The sequence below is a fragment of the Lissotriton vulgaris genome, unplaced genomic scaffold (genome assembly GCF_964263255.1).
Source record: "Lissotriton vulgaris unplaced genomic scaffold, aLisVul1.2 SCAFFOLD_1625, whole genome shotgun sequence".
In the NCBI taxonomy this organism is placed as follows: Eukaryota; Metazoa; Chordata; class Amphibia; order Caudata; family Salamandridae; genus Lissotriton; species Lissotriton vulgaris.
The window spans coordinates 68,756-80,979 of NW_028249901.1; the positions used below are offsets into that span (position 1 = coordinate 68,756).

A 12,224-nucleotide genomic window follows, 5' to 3' on the forward strand; every position below is an offset into this window, starting at 1 on the left:
TAACTTTGTATTAACCTCCCCTGCTAAAATAATAGAAGTGTAACCTAAGTAGTAGATGAGACAATATCATCAATGGTCCTAAACAATAATTTTACATGTCAGTAATTACCTGGATTAAAATTAAAACTAATGTACTTGCTGCACTTTGATTGAGAAGAGTTGAATTCTTGGACTGCCAAAAGGACTAGAAATTACATCACCACCTAGGGAAACCCCAATCCACACTAACAGAGCTCCTTTGGAAGTACCTGAAGAAGAGGAGGTTGCAGGAACTACAAGGATGAAAAACCATCACCATACATGGCTGTGCTATTCCAGGTTTCCTGAATATGAATGATGTTAAACTGCCCGATTAAGGAAACCTACTTCTCACTTAAAAGGGTCCAAAATTAGGGGGGGGGGGGAGATAGGGAGCCACAAACATGATGAAGCTGGTAATCCTTTCTCAGCTGGGCTAGTTTCTTATAATCTACCTCCACAGCAAGCTGTCAAAACTAACAATAGTAGAAGAGGTTTGTTCTTTCTCCTTCGAGAGCAAGAGCAAAATGGGAGTCGTAGTCTTCCCACCCAGGCATCAATAGAGTCAGGATAGAGCAATCTTGAGGAACCTGTGCGGCGTGGTAGTCGAATGCCCTATTAGGGAATCCAAAGATTCCTTTAACTTCAGTGAACCCCCAGAGCAAATGCAGGGTACCCAAAGGGACTAGTAGGGTATCAGAAAACCTTAATATGGAGGTTTATTTTAAGGCTGAACTTGCCAGGCAAGGTTGTTCTAGTGCTTGTGCCAGGTCTAGAGAGGGATCCGAGGCACGAACAGAACTTGGAGTCGTTGATGTTGCAATCTGTCAAGGGCTGTAAGCTGCAACAGTCTCTTAAGTTCCCTTCTTATTTCCTGAAGACAGAGTGACTCCTCTCACTAGCCACGACTCCACCCTGCACATACTGTTCATTTCTAGGGTTTCAACTGTCTCCTTAAAAGTGTCCCAGATTGGAAGAAAAAGCCACACGGTGAAAAACTTAACTGGCAAGAATAGTAGCTCTTGATTGTAAAGTGTAAAAGATATTAGAGTTGAAGAGCAAGATACCAATGCCACCCTGAATCAGGCACAAGATTGTCCCTCACCAGGGAATCCAAACAAGAACCCAGCTGCAGAAAAATGGAATATAAATCAGAGACAAAAGGGCATAATAGTGGGTAAGGAATGTGATACAAAAATAGCAGAACGAACACACTAAGAAAACATTCGGCTAAGAGGAAGGCTTGCATATATATATATATATAGTCTAGAAGGGAAATGAGATCACAGGAAAATAGGTTAGCAGCATTTTGGATTGTAAACTTCAGATCACACACTAGAAAGGCAAACATTTTTGCTAGCAATAGATTTAAGGCTAGTCACGCTTTTGTCTCTTCGTCTTCCAGATAATGGCTTGAGAAGAACCCCACATCCATTTGTCCCTCCATACTCCCACTCTTTGCCCACTACCATCTCAGACCAATTTTCAGCATCACACAAAGAACAACCTTGTGGAAGTCTGTGGCCACAGAACCACCAACACTGACTGAGCAGCACAGGAGAAGACTCTTCTCCATAAGCCACCTGCAAGAACAAAAGGCATGTTGCCTTATACTCCATGAATGCGAGGCCTAGTTGACACACCACTGTTTTTGGTGAGTTCTAATCCCAGATGTAAGAATAAGTGGGTTAACAGCAAACATGTTATTCACCGCCAAATTGCCTGTAAATTTAGAATGCAAATATGTTACATTACTTCCTCAAAGTACTAAGGTGATCCGACATGTTGAGCAGAGGGAGATTAGATGATTCTTTCATTTCTAGGTAATATCTCTACTGATATAATGAGGAACCCTAGGTAAAAGTGGGAGGATACACAGAGCAATCTATATATTTTAAATCAATGTGTCTAAGAATTATAGTCTTCAGAATTCAGACAAACACATCTATTCCCTTCACCTGCTGCTCCTTAATGGCTTATTCCAGATAAGTACATTGTGAAATATATAATAAGTATACCACTCTTTATCATTGCACACAATAATAGTTTTAATACCATGAAAGACATTTGACTTATTTAAAAAATAGTTTATGGCATCATAAAAACTGCATCAGTTAATGACGTTGCAATGAAAAAATCACGGAAGTTGTACATGGAGCGCTGGTTTAAGAGTACCGTACTGATCATAATAAAGCAATCCGTCTTCAGTGCACTTCATCTTGGTAGTTTGGAGTATTCAAATCAGCCCCCCTGTGCACAAAAATATCTTCACAAAGAAATTTTAAAGTAAATAGTGCAAACAAAAACATCATTGCGGGCTCTTTGGATTTGATTGCCTCTTCCAGTTGTCTATAAAGACATACATGCTAGCATGCAGTGATCAAAAAGATAAAATAGAGCTTTCAATGCTTAACATGTGGGAATTCTCCATACATGCTTCTCGTGCTGTATGCCATGGTCGTAGAAAGCGGTCTTCAGGCATCACACTTCCGCTTACACGGTAAGCACTCTAAAGGGAAATAAAAGAAATATTTATTCATTCAAACTACGAGTTTTTACTGATTGCGGCTCCAACATTCCAAAATGCCATAAGCACCTAATAGGGGGCTCATATGAAAATGCGAATTAAGCATTAGCTGCCGATGAGCCAACTGCGAACGAAATAATTAATGATCCACGTTTGGAACAGACTCTATGGAAATAATATATGAAGCCACTTTAGGTGCACGCGTGCAAACAATTATAGTTATGTGAGCGCCATTTGTGTAGCAAAAACTCGAAGCGTTAACAGAGTCTGATTTGCTTATGATATCGCTGTAAATATCTCCATAACCACTAGAACTGCTCAAACACTCATCTAATTCAGGAAAGAGCTGAATACTCACCTCTTAAACAAGCATTTGCAATGCAATAGGTCTCGTATTAGGAAAGTTTGAGCTATTGGTATTGTTAATGCCAAATCTTTTATTTATGTGTTGGTTTTGAAAATAGCGAAATTAATAGCTTTGTCATTTACAATGCCAATGGTTTTAACTTTCGCAAATGTGACACCTATAGTATTTGTAATTCAATATGTGTTGTATTTACGTGACTTAGATGTATTGATATTACAAATAACAATGGCTTTTAATTTTTTTAAATAATTAATACTTACATAAAAGTTATTGTAATTTATAATGGCAATAGCTTTAACTTTTGTAACTAACTTTTGTGAAGATTATGTTCAGTGTATTTTATTGTAACGAAAATCCAAGAACAGAAGTGAAATATTGACATCTTTTTGTGACATTTGTAATAAAGCTGGAAACATTGAGAGAACATATTTAAACCAGTTGTTGTTGAATGGTTGCACAGATTGATGCTGTGGTGGCGCTGAGTGATGTTGTGGTGGCGGTGAGTGATGCTGTGGCGTTCAGTGATGCTGTGGTAGCGCATAGTGATGTTGTGGTGCCCCTGAGTGATTCTGTGGTGATGCGATAGATAGAGTGAGGGCGATAGATAGAGTGAGGGCGATAGATAGAGTGAGGGCGATAGATAGATAGAGTGAGGGCGATAGATAGATAGAGTGAGGGCGATAGATAGATAGAGTGAGGGAGATAGATAGAGTGAGGGCGATAGATAGAGTGAGGGCGATAGATAGATAGAGTGAGGGCGATAGATAGATAGAGTGAGGGCGATAGATAGATAGAGTGAGGGCGACAGATAGATAGATAGAGTGATAGAGTGATGGTGATAGATAGGGGGAGGGCAATAGAGTGAGGGCGATAGATAGAGTGAGGGCGATAGAGTGAGGGCGATAGATAGAGTGAGGGCGATAGATAGAGTGAGGGTGATGGATAGAGTGAGGGCGATAGAGTGAGGGCGACAGATGGATAGAGTGAGGGCAATAGATAGAGTGAGGGCAATAAATAGATAGAGTGAGGGCAATAGATAGATAGAGTCAGGGCGATAGATAGAGATAGTCAGGGCGATAGATAGAGTGAGGCCGATAGAGTGAGGCCGATAAAGTGGGGCCAATAGATAGAGTGAGGGTGATAGATAGAGTGAGGGCGACAGATAGATAGATAGATAGATGGTTGTGTGTGGGGGGGTTGTGTGTGCGGTGTTCTGTGTGGGGGGTTGTGTGTGTGGGTGTGTGGTGGTTGGGTGTGGGGGTTGTGTGTGTGGGGGTTGTGTGCGTGGGGGTTGGGTGTGGGGGGTGTGTGTGTTTGGGGTTGTGTGTGGGGGGGGTTGTGTGTGTGTAGGGGGTTGTGTGTGGGGGTTGCGTGGGTGTGGGGGGTTGGGTGTTGGGTTGGGTGTGGGAGGTTGTGTGTGTAGGGTTGTGTGTGTGGGGGATTGTGTGGGGTTGTGTGTGTGTGGGGGGGGTTGGTTGTGTGTGCAGGTTGTGTGTGTGGTTGAGTGTGGTTGTGTGTGTGTGGGGGGGTTGTGTGTGGGGGTTGTGTGGGTGGGGTTGTGTTTGTGTGTGGGGTTGTGTGTGGGGTGTGTTTGTGGGGGTGGGGGTGGGGGGGTTGTGTGTGTGTGGGGGAGCTGTGTGTGTGTGGTTGGTTGTGTGGGTGTGGGGTTGTGTGTCGAGTTGTGTGTGTGGGGTGTGGTGTGTGTGGGGGGCTGTGTGTGTGTGTGTGTGGGTGTGTGGGGGGTTGTGTGTGGAGTTGTGTGGGTAGGGTTGTGTGGGAGGTTGTGTGTGGGGGGGTTGTGTGTGTGGGGGGTCTGGGTGTGTGTGAGGGGTTGTGTGTGGGGGGTTGTGTGTGGGGGGTGCGTGTGGGGTGTGTCTGTGTGGGGGGGGGGGTTGTGTGGGGGGGGGGGTACGAACACACAAGTACTCTATAACTAGCACATTAACCCATTGCCAGGGAGCGCAGAATGGTAGATGTGCTGTCAGTGGAATCACACTGAAAACAAAGAAAAAAATAAAACGGCAGTTGTGCTCTAGTAGGACTAGTGCACAAGTGTTGTCAGTGGAATCACACTGAAAAGAAAGAGAGACTTGGAGATAAACAAGCAGGAAGCAGAGCCAGACAATGTATTTTCCCCGTGTATTATGGAGTGAATATATGTGGTTCCAGTAATGAGGTTAAGAGAGCACCAGAAAGAAATGTACTCTTTACAAGCATATGAATTAAAACCTCTTTCAAGTTTTGGTTGAAGGGACTCTGGCATGGAATAAACATCACACAGTTGCTGTAACACATCATGCAGTATAACCCACAACTTGGGTCTGACAACCAGCACCTTCATAAGCAGAATACTTCAATAATAGTTACATGAACCCACACATTAAACCTGCCAGAGCATAATAAAAACAGAACTATACTTTAATGTAAATTGTTCTATGCAACTTGCATCCAAGCGACAGCCAAACTTCGAATCTAAAATCACAAAATATCCACTGAAGAGGCATGGATGTCTGAAAAGTCCTGAATAAAGATGAATAAAAAGACTTCCATGACAAGATGTTTCAAACTGCAGCAACACCAGGCAAGGGCATCTGCGCTTTATAAATCCTGATTGATTTGATTGATTAACCGTGGGAGTCTAACTGCCTGCAAACTCCCCTGAGCCAATGCAAGAAAGGGCTGTTTGGGGGGACCGCAGTGAAGCCGGACAGGCCAGTTAAAAGTACCGAATGTGACCAGGATGAACACAGCATGGATTTTTTAAACAAATTGCGGCGTGATTTATAAAACGTCACTCTAGTACAGCCTGTTGCTGGATGCAAGGTTGGAAATGGATACTCGATAGCAAACAGTTTTGGCAACGATAAGCCAGGGCTGTTAGTGACTGCGGGGAGTGAGACACAGAAAGAACAAGGGGTTGGCAGTCTGGAGAGAGGCACAGAGCTAGAGACCATTACATGTAGAAAGTAAAAGCGAAAATAAATTGTTAAAGGCAGACAGAGAAGCAAATGCAGGGTTGAAACAGGGAGAAAGGCAGGTGAAAAGGTTGTGGGCGATTAGACAAAAGAGGCGATTATAAAAGAAAATAAAGTGGGAAAATTCTGGGGGTAGAGTGGGTAGAGAAACATAGGTGTAGGAGAAAGAGAAAAGAAAATAGCAGAGGTAAGGCTGGTGACTTGGATATACATAGAAAGAGAACGATAGACAGGAGGGAATAAAGTGGAAGGAAGAAATGAGGGTTGACAGCAGAAAACCACAGAAGTGAAGCTAGTGGGAGAGAAAAGGATATGAGGAGAGAGGTGAGAAAGGCTCAATAGACAGGACAAGCGGCAGGGGGGTCGGGGGGAGGCGGGGAGCGGATCCCTTTGAAGTAGCTCATGGCCTCGCTGCCGTGATAAGGTAAAGCAATTAGGGGGAGGTGGGAGGGAGGCTGATGGCTTTGATGTGTGAAGCAGGCAGGCGGCTCGGGAAGCAAATGGAGAGCGCGTGCACGGACACACGTGCACTCGGCAAAATCCGCCTGGTTTTAGCTTTCTGGTTTGACGGTAATAGGTCTCTCTACGAGACCTAAAAACACTGCATTTGGACAGCTTAAAAAAATCCCTCACACTTTACCGACTACAGCATCCCCGCCCCCTTCCCTTACCAACACCTCCCTCACTCCCCCCTCCCACCCCAACGATTTTGGATCGTACTCTGTGCCTATGACACTGAATGTTTAAAAAAATTAAAATAGAATGGACACGAACACACAAACAGCCATCCTGGAATAGATTGCAATCCATTTAAAGGAGCCGCTGGCCAACAAAGCAGCGCGTTTCAGTGAGAGTGCGCGCGATCTGTGGGGGGGAAAGAAGGCACTGGGGAGCTAACAAATTATATAGAGAGCCATGGCGGAGTGGTCCAAAGAAGAAAGACGGAGCAAGAGAGAGACAAAGGAGGAGGGAAAATAATCCCTTGTGCAAAGCAATGCAAGGGTATATCAGCAGCAGAAGAGTACAACTCATCCAACAAAACGCAGTGAGACCGAAATGCTCCTACAGTGGGACTAACAAGAATAGGGAGAAAAGTAATTGAATCAACAGCAGGGAACTGAGATTGACAAGAAAGCAAGTGAATCATGAGCAAGGGGCGGACACAAGGCCTACTCTATTTCTAAACGGGCACAATAGCCTGTTTGCCAACAGAAACCTTTAAATATCTAAATGTAAGACATAGAATGGAGTTAACAGCTGAAAATCAAAATTTGTGCTGGGGGAACAGCCCGGCCAATACATGACAGGAACAGTACAAGCTTAAAAAATGCAATAGGTCTCACCTTTTATCAAGTTAAATCCATTTGCTTTGCTATATAATACCATTAGCAAAGCAAATTTGACTTTAACTTAATGAAAGGTGAGACCTATTGCATAGCCAATAGGTCTCGCCTTTGGGACCTTGTATGTGTTTTGCCAGAGCTATTGGCTTTGCCAATGGGTTTAAGCTATGTTGTAGAGTAGTGCGGCTGCTGTACAGCATGTTGAAAAGTTATAAGTGCTGCAGGTAAGGGCACAACGTGGTTACTAATAAAAGCAGGCACAAAATAACCTATATTATAACATATATCAAGAAGGGGTAGTGTGGGCTGATTGTAAGGGGAAATACTGGAATCTGTATTGAGGCAAAGGGGGAGGTGGGTGGGGGGCATACTGAAGCAAGAAGCAAAATAAAGTGAGGTTCTTTTTTTTACTAAGCGTTGCGCTGCACAATATTGTGCTATAAGAGTGGTAAATGATTCCACGTAAGTGCTTTGTGTTGTTTCGTACAAAAGCTCGTACAAAATATTAATAAATTACCCCGTATCTGTTCATAAACTGAAAAGAATTGTCCCATTAGTAGTGTAAAATATTTGCAAAGTGCTGGTACTGCCCTGTTAAAAGCGTAGAATATAATCGGAGACATGCTGGCGCTGTCCCACTAAGAGTGTGGAGTTGTGGACTATATGTATTGTGCTGGAACTGTCCTATTAAAAGTGACGTGTTAAATATACGGAAAGAGCTGGTACTGCTTACCTTAGGAGTGTGCCTGGCTCTGCTGAAGGACAGCCTGGCCAGAGGGAGAATTTTAGCGTTTAGCACCCCCAAAGTCTACAGCACAAATCAAGGAGTGACCTGTGTGTCGCGAAGCCTCCCCCTCCCGCTCCTCCCCTACCCCCCACTAATTGCCCTGCTTAGTTTCCGCATTTAAGGCTTTACCTCAACAACTACCTGCATTACCTAGTAGATTGAGGTGATCCTGCCACTGCTTACATAGTGAGGTAGGGACGACTCATTGCCAAGGAGATTTGCTGGAGGACACCTTCGCGATCAATCGTCATACCGGCTGAAACTGCCATACCATGGCATTGCCGTAGCCAGTTAAAAGGACTGCTACTGCTCAAAACAGACGTTGCTGCACAGCCTACTATATTGATTACCTCTGAGACTATTGTCCTCAGTGAGGCCCAAACCTGAAAAAAGCAGATGCCTTGAGGTAACTAGCCGGTCTACTGCGCTTGCTGAGAATTGTTGTTAAGAAGAGGTACAGAGACACCGACGTTGAGCAATTAACATGAGATAAACTAAGCTCCCTGCAACTTAAAAAAAAAATACCTTCTAGGTGGACTTACATGCTACATTGCTGGGAATACTAGGGAACTTTTTTGTTTAAAAGAAAGAAACATATATATCATAGCCCCTTGAGCTACAGTGTAAAGTGATCATTCTGTCTATATTCGTGTCCTATGATGAAGCTACTTCAGTGATCCAACTTGTGAAATAATTTCCCCAATTACAATTGGTTTGTTTGAATGTAAGTGCCATAAATGCTAATATGTGTCATTCAGGATCTTTTTGATGTATTTGAGGCTTCTCTCAATAAAGTTGATATCACATGGTTGGTGGAAGACATTCTCTTCGATAAATGCATTTTAGTTAATTGGGATAAATATGGATGCACTGAAGCAGGCTTTGGCCACTCCAAATTTAGATCCTGGGTAAATTACAGGCCTGTTTCTAGCATTATATGTCTGCAAAAAACTAGAAATAGTGGCCACAGGCTAGTTTCAGGATTATGTACGGTAAACTAATGTTAAAAACTCGTACGCTTTGGTCAGTAGGCAACAGATGCGAGATACACATGATGATAGCTAAACTGCTGCATTCATTTTATTGGATTTCTCAATAGCCTTTGATAGCCTAGACAATGGACTACTGCATAGTTGACCTAATCCAGACTTGGCGGGGCTAAACTAGACCCTAGAGTGGATTGGTTCATTTTTATCTAATCATCAGAAGCAAGTTCTTCCTCACCGCTTTAAACATGCAGTACCTACTGGTCACAGTCCTCTCGCCCTATTGTTCAAAATCAATAGGACACCATTGACTTGCCTTTTGGACCACTGAGAAGTGTGACTCACTCCAGTTCGAATACAATCCAACTCCTGGACATTAAGACTTGCATATCAGTTAACTAGCTGGGTCTTAAAACTGAAATCTTGTAATAAGTTCCTAAGCATATTGGCCTTTGAATGGTCTTCTACTCTGGGCCCCACTCCTGAACCACCAAGTGATGCACGGAATGTAACTTTCATCTTTGACTCTACCATCAATGTGGTGGCAAACTAGCAAAATACCATCAACTCAATCAGTGTATAACTGAGACCCTGCTATTGATTGCTCCATGATCAAATCTAGTTCAGGTGATGGTTTCTCAAGGTGTTATTGCATGTATGTACAGGTGGTGGTAGCGTGAAACTTACAAGGGCAACAATGTTCTGTACAGGGCCACGGTCCGGATTTATGATTCATGTTTGTTCACAGTTTGTGGGGAGTAGGCCTTCATTAGTCATAGCATGGAAAGAAGCTGCTTTATTTCGGTGCAGAGACAAATCTAAACATCTTGATATAGCATATGGAAAGGTAGCAGGTCATTCAAATTAATGTTCCTATACCTAATGGCCTTACGAAATTTGATTTGAACATTGATCATTCTAAACAAATGTTTAACTTGGCAAGCCACAATCTAATACACAATTCAATATGACTGCGCCTTGCATGATTAGGAAACGTATTCATGATAATTCTCCCAGGTATGTTGTACAACAATTTCGAATTATGAAATAGGAATACCTAAATGCCCGTATTATTGTCCCTTAATTGTTGCACACGTTACTGGGCTGTAGGAAACTTGGAGTGGCTGGCACATGTTTTGGAATCAGCTACCAATATACATTTAGCCAACTGACTTTTCAATGTTTTAAAGGTAAACTGAACATCTTTGCTTTAACTCGCCTTCCTAGATATGTGCATCAGGTGCTTTAGATAGTTATTAATTGTGGACTTCGTTTTTGTAGTTATACCTTTTATTGAGATTTATAATATTTTAATATATTATATTTTGTTGTCAGTCTGGTCACGTTACTGTTTGAGAGGTCATGTTTTTTTTCAAGTGCCTTGAAGCTGCTTTATTTTTGCATTGTTTATGGTACGCGAGTAAAATAAACGAAACTAATCTAAACATTCAAACTAAAAAAACTTAACAGGAGCGGAGGTAAACGGAACCGAAATCAAACCCTGAAATGATCTCTACATTTTTAACATCTAAGTACTGATGATGTCTAAATATCACAAACTCTAAAAGCCCCTGTGAATAATGAAGAGGTAAATAGAGCACATCTTATCATCCCATTATTTGTGGAACCCATTCCAGTGATCACGGGTCTGGTGTAGAGGGGTTGTATGTTCTTACAACGCATTCCGTTGCAACGCATGCCTTTACCACGCATGCGTTACAACGGAATAGTATTTCAACGCATAACCTTTTCCTCGAATTCTTCCGTGGTGACATTGTACGTTGTAAAGAGGAAGCAGAAGTTTCTTTCCGTTTCCTCTTAAACAACGCCGATTGCCTGCACATCTCGGCGTGAGTTCAGGTGAGTTTTTTTTGGGGGGGGGGAGGAGAGAGACCCCCCCCAAGCCCCTTTTTCAAATTTTACCCTTTACCACACATGCCTTTACTACGTACCTTGTAGTAAAGGTATGTGTGGTAAAGGCTTTCGTGGTAACCACGCATGCGTTGTAATGCATGCGAGGTTAAGGTTTTCGTGGAAACGGCCACGTTGTAGTGGCCGTTTCCCGTGTAGAGGCAGTGGTGCACGCTGTGGATAGTTGTAGGGCCTAGACAATGCTACACTGCACATTTCATCTGAATATAGTAGGGCATAATCAGGTCTTAGATATTTTGTTTCTGTTCCAGATAAAGTCTACTTTTGTACATAGTGGCGGGTCGGAAGGTGAAATCCATCCAGCAAGGGAAGCAACCATGATTTTAGTGTTTTCCTGTATTCGAGCTGAGATTATAGTCTCCATATTCCAACAGCAGTGCATTTATGCACAATGTATGTACTTATATGTACTTATATCTAAACACACATCTATGTGGGTCTGTATGTGAACTGAAAATAGCAAGTAGGGGGTGATCACAATACGTCACATCCTATGAAATCATATGGGTTAAAGGTTATGTGAGGTCACTTCCTGTGTTACGACGTGATGTGAATGGAATCTAAAGGGTGACTTACTCTACACTTGGCATTTGGTGACTAGATGGCCATGCCACTAATAATAAAAGCCTTCACCTTTGAGGAAAGTAAATAACTGGAAGACTATTAATAAAATTCAACTCCGAGCTGGGGTGAATGGACCGGGCAGGCATGGAATAACTGTAGAGATCTGCCGCACGCATCTGCCCAACACAGCACTCTTCACCACAGGAAAGATGTGAACAGAAACAGTCTCCCAACAGGCCCACACGTGGGGATTGAGAGCGAGCGCACCTGAAGCAAGGTGGTCTCTCGCGTCTCTCCGGGTACGCAACAGCTGCTCGTCGGGTTGATGGGGATGCCTTGCGCTTCCTAGAATCCTCGGTGGCCAAGTGATGTGTCGGCGCTGGGGCCAATCCCAGCGCGGCTCCTCCTGGATGCTCCCCTTCGTTGCCGGGGGACACTTGAGCGCTTGTGCCAATCCCTGCGCAGCCCTTCTGTGACATCTGCAGACTCCGGGCTGCAGCGGTGATTGCGGTAGCGATGATTTATTTATTTTTTACCAAAAGGGGTCTGCAGACCCCCGGGCCACAGCGGTGAAGTCTGCAAGCAGTATTCACGGCTCCCGGGCCGCGGTGGTGCAAGTTGCAGCTAGTATTCACTGCGGGCCACAGCGGTGAAAGTGGCACAAAACATTCACGAAAGTGGCACAAAGCATTCACGGCCCCGGGCCGCAGCGGTGAAAATAGCAG

The 12,224-nt window shown here is 43.5% G+C and overlaps 1 protein-coding gene across 1 annotated transcript in view; it reads right to left on the bottom strand.

Annotated features, from left to right (window-relative positions):
* Nucleotides 1-2,041: 2,041 nt before the first annotated feature.
* CUNHXorf38 (chromosome unknown CXorf38 homolog) overlaps nt 2,042-12,224 on the bottom strand; it is a 156,973-nt gene continuing 146,790 nt past the window's right edge. The window contains exon 7 of the mRNA XM_086950436.1: nt 2,042-2,527. Coding sequence (XP_086806562.1) covers nt 2,493-2,527 — 35 coding nt within the window. The 3' untranslated portion in view covers nt 2,042-2,492. The remainder of the gene's footprint in view (nt 2,528-12,224) is intronic.